The 21,783-nt window shown below is 48.1% G+C and overlaps 1 protein-coding gene across 1 annotated transcript in view; it reads left to right on the top strand.

Annotated features, from left to right (window-relative positions):
- Positions 1 to 310: 310 nt before the first annotated feature.
- The window catches only part of LOC139230218 (scavenger receptor cysteine-rich domain-containing group B protein-like), a 43,392-nt gene continuing 21,919 nt past the window's right edge, over positions 311 to 21,783 (top strand). The window contains exon 1 of the mRNA XM_070862056.1: positions 311 to 374. Coding sequence (XP_070718157.1) covers positions 373 to 374 — 2 coding nt within the window. The 5' untranslated portion in view covers positions 311 to 372. The remainder of the gene's footprint in view (positions 375 to 21,783) is intronic.

Below are 21,783 nucleotides of genomic sequence, written 5' to 3'. Positions count from 1 at the left end.
GCCTTGAGGTGGTGAAAGGTACGATATCAGTGTAAACTCCATGGGGTAGAAAGTCGGCTGTTTAGCACCACCATTAGTGCTAGAGAGGGGCGCTAAGGGGCTGAACCACACCTACCGCCCGAGCGCCGCTCTGTCAGCTCCTGCCGTGAACTTCAGTGAAGGTTTAGCTGTGACGCTGACAGATTGCGCTGTGCTCGCAAACACCGCCCACCCAGTGAGGTCACCGAGTGTGCAACGCCGCCGTAGTCACACGTTTATTAAATTCACTCTACCGCCTGTGGTAGCGCCTGGCGCTGACACCGGCAGGGGAAAGCAGTCGGTACAGCGAGGATCCCGGGGCCGTATCGTCCGGACTGCAAGGTAAGTGCTGAAATGTAAGTTTTTAAACTTCTATTTATTTGTTGCAGCAGTGGGTAAATGTGGGTGGAGTTCATTGACACTTTCACCAAGATTTTGTTTTTCATCTTCAGGCACTAGGATGCCGGCAACCTGGAGCCAAACAATTGAGTCGGCCTCCTGCGTTACCGCTCCGTTAGCGCCCGAAGAGGAGTGTGAAACACTTCCCTTAGTGCCCCGCTCTCCTCTTGGGGTGAAACATCTGAATATCGCACTTTGAGACGGTAGACACCGCCTGGTGCTAAAGATAGTGTCCCGGCTACATCACCTCCTCAATGCGAGCAGTGCCGAATTGGTATATCTCTAATCTGCTCTGTGCAGATTCTGCCATGGAAACTGAAACCATTTTCTGTCTCTGTCTCCCACCAGCACACTTGGGGAGTTACATTGGGCCTGGTATTCCTGTTTAGAGACAGTACAAGAAAAATCCAGCTTCCAGCCTTTGCGGAGTGAGCCTGTCACACCAGGTGTGGTACTCCACCCAACACACACACAGCAGGAAAGGCTAAGGTTCAATTCTCGGCCTGTACTGAGTGAGCAGATACCAGCTGGAGTGGATGGTAAGGGGCTAAAATGAAGCCACAGTGACCCTGGGTTAGACAGAGAGGACATCCGCCTCCCAAGGAATTGCTCCCGAAGCCCATCTGCTTTACTCACTCCGCGTTATTGCTCCTGTTAAAATAAAATCATTCAGGGTTCCTGCTCGTAATCACTGTCCAGTGACCCCTGGATTAGGGAGAAGGGAAATCAGCCAGGGTTCCCGCTCCGATCACTGTCCAGTGATCGCTGGGTTAAAGACTGGGAGAATCAGCCAGGGTTCATGCTTCTGATCACTGTCCAAAGACCACTGTGAGAGAGAGGGGAAATCAGCCAGGGTTCCTGCTCCTGATCATTGTCCAGTGATTCCTGGGTGAGAGACAGGGAAAATTTGTAAAGTCCTTCCTCTACAGTATGAAACCACACGAGGCACATTCTGGGGACAAGGTCACTCCGTGACCTTAACGCTTTATTCATAGGACTCCAAAGACGATGACCCTGCGTGGGATCTCCCTTTTTATAACTGTGTGATCAGGTAAGAAGTGTCTCCCACAAGTTCACCCCTTGTGGTCAAGGCGTGCATCTAGGTTGAGTGTATACAGTAATACAGTGGTGTTACATTGTAGTTACATACATGACATCACCTCCCCCCCACCCAAAGTCTTATTATGATCATAGGTTTAGTCTTTCAGGTGGTCTCCGCTCCCTCATGGAGCGCCGCAGTTGGGGCTCTGGTTGTTGGACACTGACGTGAGTGTCTGTCACCTGTGGTGATTCCGGCCTGTCCGGGCTGACCGCAGGGACTGTGCATTCTTCTGATTGCTCTTGTTGCTCGTTCACTGGCGGTGTTGTGAGCTCTATCTCATGGTCTTCTTCAGGTTCCTCCGAGTCGATGCTGAACCTTTGTTTTTACTTTGTCCAGATACTTTAGGCATATCTAACCATTGTTGAGTTTTACCACGCTGGCCCCATGGCGTGATTGAGGACGAATACAGGATCATTTATTTCTATACATCTCCCCCTCGAATTCGGTCATGGTACTCGTTTTGTGACTTGCGCTTGCCCTCAATTATGTCGGTCTGGACTAAGTGAATGAGGGACAACCGAGTTTTGAGTGTCCGTTTCGTTAGTAGCTCTGCGGGCGGGACCCCTGTGAGCGAGTGCGGTCGGGATTTCTAGGCCAGCAGGTGACGCGATAGGCGGCATTGTATGGAGGGTCCTTGAATCCTGAGCATACTTTGCTTAATGATTTGGACCGCACGTCCACCTGGCCATTGGAGGCCGGCTTGAACAGTGCAGTCCTGACGTGGTTGATGCCATTGCCCAACATAAACTCTCGGAATTCGTAGCTTGTGAAACATGGGCCATTATCACTAACCAGGATGTCCGGCAAGCCATGGGTTGCAAAGATCGCACGTAGGCTTTCCACGATGGTGGATGACGTGCATGAATTCAGAATGATGCACTCGATCCATTTCGAGTAAGCATCTACCACAATAAGGAACATCTTTCCCATGAACGGGCCCGCGTAGTCAACATGAATGCATGACCATAGCCTGGTGGGCCAGTGCCACGGGCTGAGCGGGGCCTCCCTGGGGGCATTACCCAGCTGGGCACATGTCGTGCACCTGCGAACACAGTGTTTCAGGTCTGAATCAATTCCAGGCCACCAAACGTGTGACCGGGCAATGGCCTTCATCAGCACAATGCCTGGGTGCTCGCTGTGGAGTTCCCTGATGAATGCCTCGCTGCCCTTCTGGGGCATAACCACCCGGCTGCCCCATAGTAGGCAGTCGGCTTGGATGGAGAGCTCATCCATCCGTCTGTGGAACGGTCTGACCTCCTCAGGGCATGCTCCGTGTGCGGGCGCCCAATCCCCAGTCAGGACACATTTCTTAATCAGGGATGGGAGGGGATCTCTGTTTGTCCAGATTTTGATCTGGTGGGCTGTGATGGGGGAGCCTGCGCTGTCAAAGGCATCGACAGCCATGACCATCTCGGCGCTTTGCTCCGCTGCCCCCTCAGTGGTGGCCAGTGGAAGCCTGCCGAGCGCGTCAGCGCAATTTTCAGTGCCGGCCGGTGCCGGATGGAGTAATCATAAGCAGCCAGCATGAGAGCCCATCGCTGTATGCGAGCTGATGCATTGGCATTGATAGCCTTGCTGTCTGACAACAGGGATGTTAATGGCTTGTGGTCCGTCTCTAATTCAAACTTCCTACCAAAGAGGTACTGATGCATTTTTTTTACACCATCGACACATGCAAGCGCTTCCTTCTCGACCATCCCATATCCCCGTTCTGCTTGAGCAAGAGACTTGGAGACATAAGCCACAGGTTGTAGTTGACCCTCAGCATTGCCCTGCTGCAACACGCACCCAACCCCATAGGACGATGCATCACATGTCAGAACCAATTTTTTACAGGGGTCGTACAGGGTCAACAACTTGTTTGAACAGAGTAGGTTCGCGCCTGATCAAAAGCCCATTGCTGACAGTCCCCCCAAAACCAATCACAACCCTTACGCAGGAGCACGTGTAGCGACTCCAACAACGTCCTCAAGTTCAGTAGAAAGTTCCCGAAATCGTTCAACAGCCCCAGGAATGAACGCAACTCCGATGTGTTGCAGGGCCTGGGTGCTCGTCGAATCGCCTGGTTTGGATTCGGTGGGCCGAATCCCATCTGCAGCAACCCTCCTGCCCAGAAACTCAACCTCAGGAGCTAAGAACACACATTTAGACTTCTTGAGTCGCAGGCCAACACGGTCCAGTCAGCGTAGCACCTCCTCCAGGTTGTGGAGATGTTCCTCGGTGTCTCGACCCGTGATGAGGAAGCCGTCCTGGAATATGATCGTTCCAGGAATGGATTTGAGCAGGCTTTCCATGTTTCTTTGAAAAATCGGGGCCGCTGATCGAATGCCAAATGGGCACCTGTTGTAAACGAACAGTCCCTTGTGTGTGGTGATGGTGGTCAGTCGTTTAGATTCGTCGGCCAGTTCCTGGGTCATATAGGCTGAAGTGAGGTCCAACTTGGTGAACAACTTGCCGCCTGCCAGTGTGGCGAAGAAGTCCTCCGCTCTCGGGAGCGGGTATTGATCTGGTAGGGACATCCGATTGATGGTGTCCTTGTAGTCGCCACAGATCCTGACAGCCATCCGCTTTTAGGACAGGAACAGTGGGGCTCGCCCAGTCACTGAATTCAACATGATGCCCTCTCTCAATAGCCGGTACAATTCGCTCTCGATCTTTTCCCGCATCACATACGGCACTGCTCTAGCTTTGTGGTGCACTGGCCTGGCCTCCGGGGTGATGTGTATCACGACTTTAGTGCCTTTGAAAGTCCCGACGCCAGCTTGGAATAGTGAATCGAATTGTTGTAGGACTTGTGAGCATGAACTTCGATCCACAGATGACATTGCGTGAACATCCCCCCATTTCCAGTTCATCTCGGCTAACCAGCTCCTCCCCAATAGTGCGGGTCCATTGCCCGGGACAATCCAGAACGGCAGCCGATTCACTAACCCATTGTGTGTGACAGCCAACATTGCACTGCCTAGCACCGGATGATTTCTTTAGTGTAAGTCCGTAATTGTGTCTCAATACGAGCTAATATGGGTCTATTGTCTTTAAGTGGCCATAGCTTCTCAAATTGCTGAACGCCCATGAGTGACTGGCTGGCCCCAGTGCCCAGCTCCATGCGTACTGGGATACCGTCTAATAAAACCCTCATCATCATAGGTGGCGTTTTGGTGTATGAACTGTGAATATTCACCACATGGACCCGCTGAACCTCGGCATCCATAGATTTGCCCCAAAAGTCATCCTGCCTCAAAGAACCCTCTTCTGGTCCATCCGCCTCATATATTAGTCTGGTTGCAGACTTCCTGCACATTCGAGCGAAGTGGCCACTGAGATTTCAGTTGCTGCAGACAAACTGTTGAAATCTGCAAGATCTAGCTGAGTGTTTTCCCCCACACCTCCAGCATGAGTTAAAGTTTCCATTGTTGGGAACAAAGGGATGATGGCCAGGCATTCCGTGCTGACTGTCCCTTTGACTGCTCTTAAGTACCCTATCAGTGGGTGTCAATGGCCCCATCCCGGGCCGCATTGTCCACTGTGATGGCGTGAATGTCCGTTCAGCCTGCCATTGTCTCTGCCTACTCTGGGGTCTATTGCTGCCTGGGGAGTGTCGGACTGCCCCTGCCTGCCTACAGGGCTCTGAGTCGCATTGATGATGTTGACTCCCTGATCCATCGCCACGTTAGAGGCAGAATTGCACGCGTATATTATTTTTGTCTCTTCCTCCCCCACCATGAAAGTTTGAGCTAAAAACCCCGCCGCTTCCAAGGTCAAATCCTTGGTCTCAATTAATTTGCGGAAAATTCCCGCATGACCGATGCCCTCGATAAAGAAGTCCCTTAGCATCTCCCCCGTGCAGGCGTCTGTGAACTTACAGAGGCTGGCCAAATGCCGAATGTCCGCTACGAAGTCCGGTATGCTCTGTCCTTCACGACGTCGGTGGGTGTAGAATCTGTGTCGGGCCATATGTATGCTACTCGCCGGTTTGAGGTGCTCCCCGATCAATTTGCTTAGTTCTTCAAAGGTTTTGACTGTCGGCTTTTCGGGTGCTAGTAAGTCCTTCATGAGTGCGTAAGTCTTTACTCCGCAGCTGGTCAAAAGATGAGCCCTTCGCTTGTCGGCCGCTCCATCCCCAAGCCATTCTTTCATAACGAAGCTTTGCTGAAGCCTCTCAACAAAATCGTCCCAGTCTTCCCCAACACCGTTCCTCTGTGCTACTGGTGGCCATTCTCGTGGGTCGTGAATTCCCGTTTCTCGTCGCCAATGTAAAGTCCTTACTCTACAGTATGAAACCACACGAGGCACATTCTGGGGACAAGGTCCCTCTGTGACCTTACCTCTTTATTCACAGGACCCCAAAGACGATGACCCTGCGTGGGACCTCCCTTTTTATACCTGTGTGATCAGGTAAGGAGTGTCTCCCACAAGTTCACTCCTTGTGGTCAAGGTGTGCATCTAGGTTGAGTGTATACAGTAATACAGTGGTGTTACATTGTGGTTACATACATGACAAAAATCAGCCAGGGGTCCTGCTTCTGATCACTGACCAATGACCCCTGGGTTAGAGAGAGGGGAAATCAGCCAGGGTTCCTGCTCCTGATCACTGTCCAGTGATCCCTGGGTTAGAAAGAGGGGAAATCAGCCAGGGTTTCTGTATCTAACCACTGTCCAGAGACTCCTGGGTTAGAGAGAGGGGAAATCAGCCAGGGTTCCTGCTCCTGATCACTGACCAGAGACCCCTGGGTTAGAGAGAGGGGAAATCAGCCAGGGTTCCTGCTCCTGATCATTGTCCAGAGACCCTGCTGGAAAGTGACTGTGACTGTGAGCATGCCGGTAAGTGAGTGCATGGGCATGAGAGAGAGACAGAGAGAGCTCTCTGTGTTACAGCACAGGACGGGAGCAGGAACTGAGGCCATTACATCACATACATGCAAATATTGGTTCAAAAGGCTCTGTCTGCGATCTCAGTGAGAGACACCATTTCTCGCCCAGCATTTACCAGGGAATACAGTTGGGGATTCGAGCAGAATCGGAGTGAGGTAGTGAAACTGCGACCCATCACCATGAAGGATTGGCTTTCCCTGGTGTTGCTCTGTGTCTGTGTTACTGGGACTGGTAAGTCAGTGTCTTTCCATATTCCTAGTCCTCCCGTGTGTAATAGTGGAATGAAAGTACAGAGGCTCTGCCATTCAGGGAGTGCAGTGAAGGTTCACCAGACTGATTCCTGGGATGGCAGGACTGTTGTATGAGGAGAGGTTGGGTCGACTATGCCTGAATTTGGAAGAATGAGAGGGGATCTCATTGAAACGTATAAAATTCTGACTGGGTTAGATAGACTGGATGCGGGGAAGATGTTTCCCCTGGTTGGGAAGTCTCGAACAAGTGGTCACACACTCAGGATATGGGGTAGGAAATTTAGGACCAGGATGAGAAGAAATGTTTTCACTCAGAGGGTGGTGAACCTGTGGAATTCTCTACCACATAAGGCTCTGGAGACCAAGTCACTGAATATATTTAAGAGGGAGATAGATAGATTTGTAGAAACAAAAAGCATTAAGGGGTATGGGGAAAAATCGGGAATATGGTGTTGAGAAAGAGGATCAGCCATGATCATATTGAATGTCCAGTGATACCTGGGCGAGAGAGACGGAAAATCAGTCAGTGTTCCTGGTCCTGATCACTGTTCATTTATCCCTGGGTTAGAGAGAGGGGAAATCAGCCAGGGTTCCTGCTCCTGATCACTGTCCAGTGATCCCTGAGTTAGAGAGAGGGGAAATCAGCCAGGGTTCCTGCTCCTGATCACTGTCCAGTGACCCCTGGGTTGGAGAGAGAGTAAATCAGCCAGGGTTCCTGCCCCTGATCACTGTGCAGTCACCCCTGGGTTAGAGAGAGGGAAATGAGCCAGGGTTCCTGCTCCTGATCACCGTCCAGTGACCCCTGGGTTGGAGAAATGGGAAATCAGCCAGGGTTCCTGCTCCCGATCACTGTCCAGTGACCCCAACTGTTAATGGAGTGAGCGAGGGTTACCTCTCATTGCCTGGCCAATTTCTCGCTTCAGAGTGAAGTCCAAGACCGTTGGGAGTTCTTGGGACCAGGCATCACCCTCCTCCCCTCCAAACAGCAGCCAGACCAGGTTGGGACGGCAGGTCCCTTCTCTGCAGCACGTCAATTAGTTTTTTCGGCAAGGATTCACAAGGATGTTACCAGACCTGCACAGACCGACCAGCTGACGGGCCCTTCCCTCCAGAACCTGCCCATTTGCTTCGTACTGACCTGCAAGATCGGTCGAGTCGGAGAAAATTCATCCAGTTAGATTTGAAAATAACAACTTGCATTTATATAGCGCCTTTAATGAAATAAATTGTCACAAGGCGCTTCACAGTAGCGTTATCAAACCCAATTTGACAGCGAGCCATGGAAGGACATATTAGGATAGCTGACCAAAGTTGGTCAAAGAGATAGGTTAAAAGGAGGAGAGAGAGGTAGAGAGACGGAGAGGTTTCAGGAAGAATTCCAGAGGTTAGGCCTCAGGTAGCTGAAGGCAAAGTGCTGGAGTGATGAAAATTGGCGATGCGGATGAGGCCAGAGCGCAGAGATCTCTGAAGGTTGCATGGGCTGGAAGTGGTTACCGAGATAAGAAGGGCAAATCCGTGGAGAGATTTGAAAAAAAGGATGTGAATTTTAAAAGTAAATCATTGCTGGACCAGGAGCCAATGCAGGTCAGGGTGATGCTGTGAAGAAAAATTGCATCTAATAATAAATAAATCAGGATGATTGAAAGGTTCAGCGGGTCGGGCGACATCTGTGGAGAGAGAAACGGAGTAAATGTTTCACCACAGATGCTGCCTGTCTGCTGAGTGTTTCAAGCATTTTCTCTTTTTACTTCCGATTTCCAGCATCCGCAGTAAGTTGCTTTTGTAAGAGCGGGTCAGAGGCATGGTATTCTGCGGCGAGTGTCTCACCATCTGACTCCCCAAAAGCCTTTCCACCATCTAGAAGGCACAAGTCAGGAGTGCGATGGAATACTCTCTGTTTGCCTAAATGAGTGCAGCTCCAACAGTCAAGAAGCTCAACACCTTCCAGGACAAAGCAGCTCACTTAATTGGCATCCATCCATCACTTTAAACATTCACTCCTTCCACCACCGGCATACCGTGGCTGCAGTGTGTACCATCTGCAACTCGCCAAGGCTTCTTCGCCAGCTCCTCCCAAACCACCGACCTCTACCACCTAGAAGGACAAGAGCAACAGGCGCATGGAAATACCATCACCTGCAAATCATGCACCATCCTGACTTGGAAATAAATTGTTGTTCCTTCATTGTCGCTGGGTCAAAATCCTGGAACGCCCGAACAGCACTGTGGGAGCACCTTCACCACACGGACTGCAGCGGTTCAAGAAGGCGGCTCACCACCACCTTCTCAAGGGCAATTCGGGATGGGTATTAAAGGAAGGATATACTTGCATTGGAGGCTGTTCAGAGCAGGTTCACTAGGTTGATTCCACAGATGAAGGAGTTGATTTATGAAGGTGGGTTGAGTAGGTTGGGCCTATACTCATTGGAGTTCAGAAGAATGAGAGGTGATCTTATCGAACCGATAAGATAATGAGGGGGCTTGACGAGGTGGATGCAGCGAGGATATTTCCACTCGTAGGGGAAACTAAAACTTGGGGACATAATCTGAAAATAAGCGGCCGTTCATTTAAAACTGAAGAGGAGGAATTTCTTCTCTCAAAGGGTAGTTAATCTGTGGCATTCTCTGCCCCAGAGAGCTGTGGAGGCTGGGTCTTTCAATATATTTAAGGCGGAGATATGCAGATTTTTTAGCAATGAGGGAATAAAGGGTTATGGGGAGCGGGCAGGGAAGTGGAGCTGAGTCTATGATCAGATCAGCCATGCTCTTATTAAATGGTTTTAGCAGACTCGAGGGGTCAAATGACCTACTCCTCCTCCTATTATGTTATTTTCTTATTTAATAAATACTGGCCTTGCCAGTGACGTTCACATCCCATGAACACATTTTTTTATAAATGAAGAGGGATGGGAGGAGGCTCGTTGCTTCTGTGCTGTACATTCTATGTAATTCTATGTTCTCAGTCTTTTGTTTATTCTCACAACCTTCGGTTCTCTGTGCTGTTAGCAGGAAAATGCAGTTCTGTGATGTCACCAAGTGCTGGAACAGAAGTTTAATTTCCCCACTCTGCTAAATTCCCAATCTCAGACGGATCACGGTGGGGATGTGCCTAGTCACCACTCAGCATGAAACGTTTTGAATGTGTTGAAACCTTTGAATGTGTTTTTCGAAAACCGCAAAACATCCGCAGAAAGCTCAACAGAGGCCAATTAAAATGCTGGCCCAGAAATCCCAGTCGGCTTCTTCCCACGGGTGATCGAGGGAAAAACTTTAAAAAGATGTGCACTTCCCTGAAGCTGCTGTGCCCACGCCTCCACTGACTGCGTGTCGCAGCACGTACACACAGGACATGCACAGGGCTGGAGCTGCAGTCACATGGCTCTGGGCAGCCAATCAAGGTAAAAGATGTTCTCATGGGAATGCCATAAGTTGCAGTTCCCATTATTATGAATGAAAAACCTCCCGCAAACACCCAAAACACTAATAAAAAATAGTAAAAATGCAACACATATTTTTATTAATTTAAATTGAAGTTATTTATGTATTATAAAAAAATATTTTTCCGAGTTTTTCTAATTATAGTTTAAAATAAATTTACCGTATTGGGGAGGGTTTTTAACAATAAAATGTGTTTTTACAACTTTATTTTAAAATGTTTTCGTGTATTTTAAAACTTTTGCGCCTGTACAATAAGGCTATGTGCCTGCTTTTATCAGGTGCACGAGTTTTCAGGACATTGGCCGGGTAAGATCTGGGTAAATACTGCAATCTTGCCCATGCAAATGTCCTAGCTGCCGAGATAAAGAGGATCTGTCAAGCTCCAGATCGGAAAAGCCGGTTTTCAGTGCATGCGCATTGTACGCTGAAAACCGGCTTTTGCAATGCCTTCCCGGGTCTGTACACACTCCGTACGGACCTGGGAGGCCAGAATTTCTGGGCCGATATTACTAGTCCACTCAGCACAGCTGAAGCTAAGCTTCGCAGCTGCTGGAATCAACAGAAGTTGTTCCATAATGTGTTTTGTGGAGGGGGTAAACCACCCTCGAGTTTCTATTGCAATGTGGATATATGTTTGTGTTGATTTTTGTAACTTGTATTATTGTAATCAGTGCACAAGAAGCGAACTTCGAAGGCTACACATAGTATTGCATTTTAACAGAAAGCCATCAGTTTGATCTCATTCGTCTTGAAGATTTTCCTGAAACGACAAGTTTGCTTTGACCGACACAACAGTAGTGTTAATTAATCAATTATCCTGAGGGAGTTTATAATCCCGAGCATCTTGTGGTACTGTTGGATGTGGCACCATTGTCCCACAAGAGTACCATTGTGACACCTGACTGTTTAAGGTCTTGCTATTCAATCTGCAGCATGTGGCACACAGGCAGGCAGCCCCCTGCAGGCCTCCTCGCCATACGTCGAAGGACAAGATTGTAATCTGTGGGCAGTGACTTTAATTGGCAGCTATTTCTGAGACTTTGGAAAAAAGAGAGCAGGTCCTTGATGGACTTATGCCCTGTGTGATTGACAGCTTGGTAGGAAGAGACTGCGTCTACAGATTTAAGATGGCAATTCTCAGAGAGAAGACATTTACAGAAACAGTCATCATATCTGTAACTATAGTCACCAGCTATAAGGCTGAGTTCTGTGCCAGCCAGATGAGTAGAATCAGATTAGTCTAAAGTTATAGTAAGTAAATGTACGGATAACAAATATATTTCGTGAGTAAGCAGGTCAAGTCTTTGTTGTTTTATATATCGAAAACTGTACTGTTCGTTTATCTTTCTGAACAAAGCCAGTAGTTGGTGATGAATCTCCAAGTCAGCTTCTCATAGAATCACAGCATCATATAAGTTTACAACACGGAAAGATGCCATTTCGGCCCATCGTGTCCATGCCGACCAACAAGAGGCTATCCAGCCTAATCCCACTTTCCAGCTCTTGGTCCTTAGCCCTGTAGGTTACGGCACTTCAAGTGCACATCCAAGTATTTTTTAAATGTGCTGAGGGTTTCTGCCTCTACCACACTTTCAGGCAGTGAGTTCCAGACCTCCACAACCCTCTGCGTGAAGAAATTTCCCCTCAAATCCCCTCTAAACCTTCTATCAATTACTTTAAAGTTATGCCCCCTGGTTGTTGACCCCTCTGCTAAGGAAAATGGGCCCTTTCTATCCACTATATCAAGGCCCCTCATGATTTTATATACCTCAGTGAGGTCTCCCTTCAGCCTCCTCTGTTCCAAGGAAAATATACCCAGCCTATCGAATCTGTCCTCATGGCTAAGATTCTCCACTCCTGGCAACATCCTCGAAAATCTCCTCTGTACCCTCTCCAGTGCAATCACGTCCTTCCTGGAATGCCCTGACCAAAACTGCACGCAGTTCTCCAGCTGTGGCCTAACCAATGTTTTATACGGTTCAAGCATAACTTCCCTGCTCTTGTATGCTATGCCTCAGCTAATAAAGGCAAAAATTCCATATGCCGTCTTAATCACAGTATCTATCTAGCCTGCTACCTTCAAGAATCTGTGGACATACACTTTGTTCCTCTACACTTTTCAGTGTCCTTGCTTTTAATGTATATTCCCTTGCCTTGTTCGCCCTCCCCAAATACATTGCCTCACACTTCTCCAGATTAAATTCCATTCGCCACTGTTCTGCCCACCTGACCAGTCTGTTGATATCTTCCTGCAGTCCACAGCTTTCTTCCTCATTTTCAACCACACAACCAATTTTAGTATCATCTGCAAACTTCTTAATCATACCCCCTATATTCAAGTCCAGATCATTGATGTATACCACAAAAAGCAATGAAACCAGTACTGAGGGCTGTGGAACCCCACTGGAACATCCTTCCAGTCACAAAAACACTCACCAACCATTACCCTTTGCTTCCTGCCTCTTGGGGTAGTAACTCAGTGGAATTCCTCTCCTCCTCAGCTGTGGGTAGCATTCTCATCTCTGGGTCAGATTATTGTTGGTTCACGACCCACTCCAGAGACTTGTGCACATAATCCAGGCTGACACTGCAGTGCAGTACTGAGGGAGTGCTGCACTGTCGGGGGTACGTCTTTCAGATGAGACGTTAAGCCGACGCCCCACCTGCTATCTCAGGTGGACATAAAAGATCCCACAGCACTATTTCGAAGACCGAGCAGGGGAGTTCTCCCCGGTGTCCTGGCCAATGTTTATCTCTCAATTATCACTAAAAACTGATTATCTGGTCATTTATCTAATTGATGTTTGTGGGAGCTTGATGTGCGCAAATTGGCTGACACATCTCCCATAAGGAAGGAGAGACTTGCATTGGAGACTGTTCAGAGAAGGTTCACTATGTTGATTCTGGAGATGAAGGGATTGACTTATGAAGAAAGCTTGAGTAGGTTGGGCCTATACACATTGGAGTTCAGTAGAATGAGAGGTGATCTTATCGAAACATATAAGATAATGAAAGGGTTCGACACGTTGGATGCAGAGAGGATATTTCCACTCATAGGGGAACCAAATATTAGGGGGCATAGTCTCAGAATAAGGGGCTGCCCATTTAAAACTGAGATCAGGAAGAATTTCTTCTCTCAGGATTATAAATCCATGGAATTCTCTGTACCAGAGAGCTGTGGAGGCTGGATCATTTAATTTATTGAAGGCGGAGATAGATAGATAGCCCAAGTTTCGGCTCGCGTTTTCCTACATTTTTGTCGCAACAAGTTTATTATGGAGTATCTTAGAAATCGCAATTCTCGGCATTTAGTTTGCTCCAGTTCTAGTTAGGTAGACTAGTTTCATTTCAGTAAAGTTTTTTTTTCAAAAGGGTGCGTTACCAGCCACTTACGCCTGTTTTGCAAGTTTAGGCAGCGAAAAATTACTCCAAACTAACTTTGACCTGAGTAAGTGTCGATTTTTGTATGCTCAGAAAAACCTTGCCTACACTTTATAAATTAGGCGCAGGTAGCGAGAGATGCAGGGGGTGGAGGAAGGGAAGTTAGGGGATTTTACAAAGCATTAACACTTCACTTTTACCAATAAAGAGTCGTCATCAATAATAAATGACAAATAAATCAACAAATCAACCAATAAAGCAATCAATCAAAAAAAAAAAGTTTCTGCTCATCTACTGCAGCACCGGGAGCCCTCCAACAGCCTGGCGAAGAGCTGGTCGGGCGCGCCCCACCGCTGAAGAGGTGCTCGGGTGGGGCCCACCACCGGGGAGATGTTCGGGTGGGCCCCGCCATCGAGGAGATGTTCGGGTGGGCCCCGCCACAGGGAGATGTTCGGGCGGGGCCCGCCACCAAAGAGCTGCTGGTCAGGTGGGCCCCACCGAAGAGGAAGTAAGGGCAGGCAGGCCTCTCGGCCCGGAATAGGGGCGAAGTCCCTTCGGCCAGGGATAGAGTCGCCCTGAGACAGGACGCGCTGGGAGGGCCAGGAGCTACTGCGCATGCGTGCAGCTTGCCGGCACTCTTTTTGGCGCAGGGCTATAGCTCCGCCCCCAGCTGCTTGAGTTGCGCTGCGTTGATTGTGAAACAGGCCTGCTGGACTCGGAGAATCGCGAGGTAAGTTTATGCGCTTTTTTTTACTCTAAAAACAATAGGCGGGCCTCTCGGACTGTGCCGTTCTGGGAGGACATCCGAAACTTGGGCCCAAAGGGTTATGGGGAGTGGGAAGGGAAGCGGAACTGAGTCCCAAGATCAGATCAGCCATGATCTTATTGAATGGCGGAGCAGGCTCGTGGGGTTAAATAGGGACTCCTGCCCCTATTTCTTATGTTATGTTCTTATTACAACAGTAATTCATTGGCTGTAAAGCGCTTTTGAACACCCTGAGGCCGTGAAAGGCACTCTTAAAATGCAAGACTTTCTTTGTCTTTTTTTACATTTTTGCTCCTAGACGGCTCAAAAATCCGCACTTTTCCACCACACATTTCCTTAAAGTAAAATTTTTGTGAGAAATGTCACACACAACTCCCGGCAACTCTTGCTCTGAAAATGTCGCTTGCTCTGCATGGCATCATCCCACCATTCAGTCTTTCCAGATTGTCCTGTGCATCTTTCACGAGCTGCTTGGCTTCATCCCAAAGGTTCTCCGCTTTGTGTTGTGCATCGAAACCCCTGCCACTCTTCTGATCTATAAGACCATGCACAATTTTATATTTGTCTGCGAGCTGTCCGTCCAACATCTGGAGTAGAGTGGAGATAATTGAGTCGGCAGCACGTTTGACATCTCTCCCCATTTTCATTTCATTTGAAGTTACTCGGGAGAGATGTAAGGCGGGCTGCTGATTGGCTGTCACCTGTTTTACACCATTGCACAAAGTCAAAATCTGCACCCCATCAGTTTTACACCACAACAAACGGAAAATACCAATCAGTTTCAGCCCAAGTCCTTTTCTCTCTCCCAAAGTAAAGCTCCATCACATTTCCAATGGGACTCTACTGTCCGGGATAGTACATTGACAGGATTTGTGGGCAAAATTGATTGAGCAGTCAGTTCCAGTGCAAGCTTTCATCAATTATAAAACAAGATGAAACAAAATGCCGGCAACGCATAGCACATCAGTTTTTAGGGGCGATTTTAATCAGGTTTCCACCAGGCGGGCGGGCAGTTAAAATCGTCCAGGAGACTCATCTGTTGACGTCCTGCTCACCTTCCACAGCCTACGGTTTTAACCTGCTCTTCTGACCAGGCGAGAAGGACACTCGCCAGAAACTGGCAAGGTCATAGAATTGTACAGAACAGAAAGAGGCCATTTGGCTCATCATGCCGATGTCAGCTCTTGGAAAGAGCTATCCCATTAATCCCACTCTCCGCTCTTTCCGCAAATGCAGTTTTTCTTTTTACCGCCTTTCCATCTCGTGCATGGTTGAGAGCTTGGCTCTCTTCAGTTGTCCCTGTTTGGCCCCGTTGACTTTATCCCGTGCCATGGCAGCAGTTTCTTCTGCCTGCACTGCCACCAGGCTGTTGTTGGCTCGTTTCATTTTCAGTGCATCGATTCTGTTGTCCAGCTGTATCAGTCGGTCCATGGCTTTCATCTGCTCTCTCTCCTGCACTCACTGTTTCACTCCAAATCTGTGAAAATAGAGAGAGACAGAACACTTACTATCATTGGGACCCCGGCCACGTGGGTCATAATAGTCTTTATCTCATCAGCTGACATGAGAAAGGATACTGCTGAACATTCTGGCACAGCTAAATAGGGACCATGAATGAATCAATGAATGGAGCAGCAGACAAAACAAGGTGGCAGACTCGAAATGCTACAAGATTCGAATGATCAGATAATGTGAAATAAGTGACTTGGATTAAGAGGAGTACAGTGTATCCATAAAAAGGCATGATCTTAAAATACTTAGGAGTGAAATCAGCAAGCACTTCTTCACACAATGGGTAGTGGGAATCTGGAACTCTCTTCCTCAAAAGACTATGGATGCTTGGGATCAATTGAAAATGTAAAGACTAAGATAGATTTTTGTTGGGTAAGGGTATCAAGGTATATGGAGCAAAGACGGGTAAATGATGGAACAGGCTCGATGGGCTGAATGGGCCTCCTCCTGTTCCTGTGTAACAGGCTCAAGGGGCTAAATGGCCTCCTCCTGTTCCTGTGTAACAGGCTCGAGGGGCTGAATGGGCCTCCTCCTGTTCCTATGTTCTGTGTCCCAACTCAAAGAAGTTAAGAAGGGGATAGCATTAGTGAGAAAAGGGCACATGATTGAACACTCTTTCCTTACCCCGATTAATGTCTGATCGGTGTCTTCTGTGTCTCCTTTTGCTGATCTGATTGCATTTTGTGCAGCATGCTGAGCTCAGTCAGCCTCCTCCAGGGCTAGCTTCACCACCTCTGCTGTCTTCTTCACAGTTTCTGCACGGCTCCAGCACAGTTAAAGAAAGATATGGTGGATAGAGGTGTACCGATGGATGTGGTGTATTTAGATTTTCAAAAGGCATTCGATAAGGTGCCACACAAAAGGTTACTGCAGAAAATAAAGGTACGCGGAGTCAGAGGAAATGTATTAGCATGGATAGAGAATTGGCTGGCTAACAGAAAGCAAAGAGTCGGGATAAATGGGTCCTTTTCGGGTTGGAAATCGGTGGTTAGTGGTGTGCCACAGGGATCGGTGCTGGGACCACAACTGTTTACAATATACATAGATGACCTGGAAGAGGAGACAGAGTGTCGTGTAACAAAATTTGCAGATGACACAAAGATTAGTATGAAAGCGGGTTGTGTAGAGGACACAGAAAGGCTGCAAAGAGATTTAGATCGGTTAAGCGAATGGGCTAAGGTTTGGCAGATGGAATACAATGTCGGAAAGTGTGAGGTCATCCACCTTGGGAAAAAAAACAGTAAAAGGGAATATTATTTGAATGGGGAGAAATTACAACATGCTGCGGTGCAGAGGGACCTGGGGGTCCTTGTGCATGAATCCCAAAAAGATAAGTTTGCAGGTGCAGCAGGTAATCAGGAAGGCGAATGGAATGTTGACCTTCATTGCGAGAGGGATGGAGTACAAAAGCAGGGAGGTCCTTCTGCAACTGTATAGGATATTGGTGAGGCCGCACCTGGAGTACTGCGTGCAGTTTTGGTCACCTTACTTAAGGAAGGGTATACTAGCCTTGGAGGGGGTACAGAGACGATTCACTCGGCTGATTCTGGAGATGAGGGGGTTACCTTATGATGATAGATTGAGTAGACTGGGTCTTTACTCGTTGGAGTTCAGAAGAATGAGGGGTGATCTTATAGAAACATTTAAAATAATGAAAGGGATAGACAAGATAGAGGCAGAGAGGTTGTTTCCACTGGTCGGGGAGACTGGAACTAGGGGGCACAGCCTCAAAATACGGGGGAGCCAATTTAAAACCGAGTTGAGAAGGAATTTCTTCTCCCAGAGGGTTGTGAATCTGTGGAATTCTCTGCCCAGGGAAGCAGTTGAGGCTAGCTCATTGAATGTATTCAAGTCACAGATAGATAGATTTTTAACCAATAAGGGAATTAAGGGTTATGGGGAGCGGGCGGGTAAGTGGAGATGAGTCCACGGCCAGATCAGCCATGATCTTGTTGAATGGCGGAGCAGGCTCGAGGGGCTAGATGGCCTTCTCCTGTTCCTAATTCTTATGTTCTTATGTTCTTATGTATGATAAAAACGGACTTTAGATTTCCGGCAAACGAACAATGCTGGGGAATTAGCGAGTTGTGTGTCTGAGTGAATGTGAGCGTGTGTGTGATTATGTGTGAGTGAGAGTATGTATTTGAGAATGTGTGTATGCCAGAGGGTGTGTATGCCAGAGGGTGTGTACGCCAGAGGGTGTGTACGCCAGAGGGTGTGAGTGCGAGTGCAAGTGCATATACACATACAAGTATGAATGTGTGTGCACATACATGTGTGGGGGGGAGGCACTGTGATGGGGAAAGAAACTGAGGGCAGGACCTTGCATTAACCCACTCTGGGACAGGGTGTCCGGCTCCAATAAAGGGGCAGGATTTTGAAACCAACTTCAGTAAAATTAGCTTCTTCTTCTATTTGTTGTTCCCAAGTTGTGTTGAGACAGGTGAATACACCACACATGGCAGAGACTGTCTCTACCGTGAATGTACCGTGCCCTTCTTGCGTCCTGAAGGAGTTGCTCCTATTTCCTCACATCATCAGCGGTCTGATCCAAGATTGTGTCTACGTTAGACAAACTGTTTACCTTGTCTTTGATCTCCTCTGTGAGGTAGCAGGTTTGCTGAGGGGAGGCAGGGATCGGGAGCTCCACAATTCGACTGGCCACCATCTCGATACTGTAAGGGTCCGCACCCTCCTTTGTGCGGAGATGGGTGAAAGAACACAAGGCATTGACCTCAATCCCTTTATGGTTTTATATTTCAGCGCACTGCTGGTGACAATTCCAAATTTATTTTTTATTTGTTCTTGAGATGAGGACAACACTGGCAAGGCAGCATTGACCAACCCAAGTCGCACTGAGGGCACTGAATCAAGTAGTGGTAATGTGGGACTAGAGTCACATGTAGGCCAGACCAGGTAGGGGTGGCAGGTTCCCTTCCCTGTCGGACACCCAGTCTTGGATCAGTCGCCTCTCTAAAGATTTGCTTGTCCTGTGCTGAGAGGCTGCATTACAGGAGCTCCCTGCAGCACTGTGTGTTGGTATAAATCTACTTCACTCATCGCAAAAGGCAGATTATAACTGTGACCATTTACTGCTCTGCTCTTACGTGTAAGGAAGTCTCGGATCTGCTCGATCAGGTCACGCAGCTCTTTGTTTGAGCGATTAATCTGATCCTTGGCGTCATTTGCTTTGTCCAGAGTCACTTGAGCTTTCGCCTTCACTTCATTTGCCTTTACCTCAGCCAGAACAACCTGCAAATACAAAATAAACCAAAATCATGGAATGATATGGCACAGAATGAGCCCATTGTGTCTGCATTGAAAATAAAAAAACAATGGTCATCAATGATCAACCTGTGGGCTAAAAATTGGTTATGGTTTTTGCGTCCATAACCAGCGGCACTCTGACCAGGGGCCCGAACCTGACCGAAATTGGTCCTCGGGCCTCATTAACATTATCTGGGTGAGCTGCTGGCATGTGTCTCGCCTCCGATGTTTGAGGAAATGAATGGCAGGTTGCTTTCCTCGCCGGCAGAAGCCCCTCATTTACATGGCCTCTTGCACATCCCTGATTTCCATCGCTGCACCATTGGCAGCTGTGCCTTCAGCAGCCTAGGCCCTAAGCTCTGGAATTCCTCCATAAACCTCTCCGCCCCCTTCTCCTTTAAGATGCTCCTTAAAACCTACCTCATCCACGTTGTACAAGTTGTTGTTGTTGTTGGTATCAGGGACAGCTAAAAAAAAATGGGCACGACTAATTTAGCAGCAGCCCGAACGCCTGTGCAGATTGGACACGGGCCGTTCCACCGCTAGATCTGTCATCGCTGCGCCTGTTTTACATCCCCATAAAATGAAGTCAACGCAAATGAATTTGTTCACCTGTAATTACAAAATAAATCAGTGGACAACAATAACTTGGTATTTATACAATGCCCAAAGGTATAAAAATGTCCCAAGACACTTCACAGTGGAGGAAGGAAAGAACCAGCCTCTCTGCACAACTTCTCTACTTTCATTCCCATTCGCTGGTATTTGAAGCCATTGTGCTTTCTTGGATATCGGAATGACTTGTGGCCGGATAAGGATAAAGTGCACTCTCTCAGTTGCGCGGTACAGTGGCCCCGACCTGCAAGCACCATTGGCAGGTCAGGGCCCTCAAAGGAGCAGCGTGGAACTTCAAGTTACAGCGCATGCGGGAGAGCGACGGCTGTGAACAGGGCGACTGGATTGGATGTCACCAAGGTCCGGGTCACTAATTGGAGAGTGGGCAGGAACGGCGTTGTCGGGGTGAAGGAGCGGCGAGGTCGGGGCACAGGAGCGGTGAGTCATCGTGGAGCGATGTGAATGAGGGCCCAGAAGAGGCGAGGGCCCAGGGCCAGCACTAGCCAGCCCATACTGCAATATGTGTGTGCATTAGGTCCGTGCAGCAGAGCTGGTCTCCAGTCATCTTGGTTAATCATTGCCACTGGATTAAGACCTAGCTCTGTCAAGCACCGTTAAAAAAATCCAGGCACAGGCATCTTCCACCCTTCAACATGTAGTTCGGGACCTGAAATATTAGGTCCTTCATTGAAACACTTGTGAACACATCCTTTTTTGGCGTGGAAGTAAGTCATCCTCGATACGAGGGACCACCTATGATGATGATGATGATGAGATTATATCCAACAGGAAAGATTGAACAGGCTGGGTCTCTTTGTCTCGAAAAGAGAAGATTGAGGGGTGACCTGAAAGAGGTCTTCTCATATTTTGAAGTGGTTCAATAGGGAAGCTGTAGAGAAGGTGTTTCCACGAGTAGGGAGAGTCCAAAACTAGAGACCATAAATATAAAGAAAGAAATAACTTGCAATTTTATAGCGGCTTTCTGGACGTCCCAAAGCACTTTACAGCCAATGAAATACTTGTTTTTTGAAGTATAGTCACTGTTGTAATGTAGGAACTATTCATTTAAAATAGTCACTAATAAATCCAATAGGGAATTCAGGATGAATGTCTTTACCCAGAGAGTGGTGAGAATGTGGAACTTGATAGTACAGGGAGTGGTTGAGGGAAATAGCATAAATGGATTTAAGGGGAAGCTAGATAAACACTGGATGGAAAAAGGAGTTGAAGGACATGCTGAGATAAATGGTGGGAGGAGGTTCATGTGGAACATAACCACCAACACAGACCAGTTGGACCGAATGGCCTGTTTTTGTGCCGTACATTGTATGTGAGCCGGCGGATATCTCGAATGTTGTTGCTTATGCAGCCCACCAGATTTATTCAGCTCAATTACACAACTTGCCAGGGTGGGATTTGAACTCGCACCCTCTGGGTTCCTAGTTCTGGACCAGAACCAGTTCCTTCCTATACCTGGAGGGCCATCGGCGAGCCCTCCACTATCACGACACTGCAAATCCTTTCAGACAGGGTTGGGGTGTGTTCAAATTCTGCCCGGTGAAAGATTGATCCAGTGGAGTGTGAAGGATGATCCTTTATTAGAATCTCACAGTGCTGAAGGAGGCCATTCATCCCATCGTCCCTGTGCTGGCTCTTTGAAGGAACTATACAATTAATCCCACTCCCCCTGCTCTTTCCCAGTGCCCTGCATCTGCTTCCACCGCCCTTTCAGGCAATGCATTCCAGATCACACAACTCGCTGCGTAAAAACATTTGTCCTCATCTTCCTCTGGTTCTGTTGCCAATGACCTTTAATCTGTGAGCTCTGTTTACCGACCCTCCTGCTACTGGAAAGAGTTACTCCCGATCTACTCTATCAGAACCTCTGAAAGCTGAAGGTCATCTTTTGATTAATCAGCTCTCTTTTTGCCCCTTGCACTGTGTTCTTCATCAATACTTCAGAGAACTCAAACTGTGGTGGGAAGTGGCAGAGTGGGCATTGGGCATCGGGTGTCTCCAGAGCTACCAGTTTTCTACTGCCCCTCTCCTGATGGTGCTGAGGACTGGGTTCCACCAGCATCCAAAGCCCTTTGGCACGTCAACCCAAGTAGCCCCTTTCTGGCTCATGCTATTAGTCCAAACGTTGGTCCTGAGGCCTGTTG

Source organism: Pristiophorus japonicus, chromosome 19, assembly GCF_044704955.1.
Source record: "Pristiophorus japonicus isolate sPriJap1 chromosome 19, sPriJap1.hap1, whole genome shotgun sequence".
Classification (NCBI taxonomy): Eukaryota; Metazoa; Chordata; class Chondrichthyes; family Pristiophoridae; genus Pristiophorus; species Pristiophorus japonicus.
The sequence above is the reverse complement of the archived record's forward strand: the minus strand, read 5'-3'. Positions and strand labels throughout refer to the sequence as shown.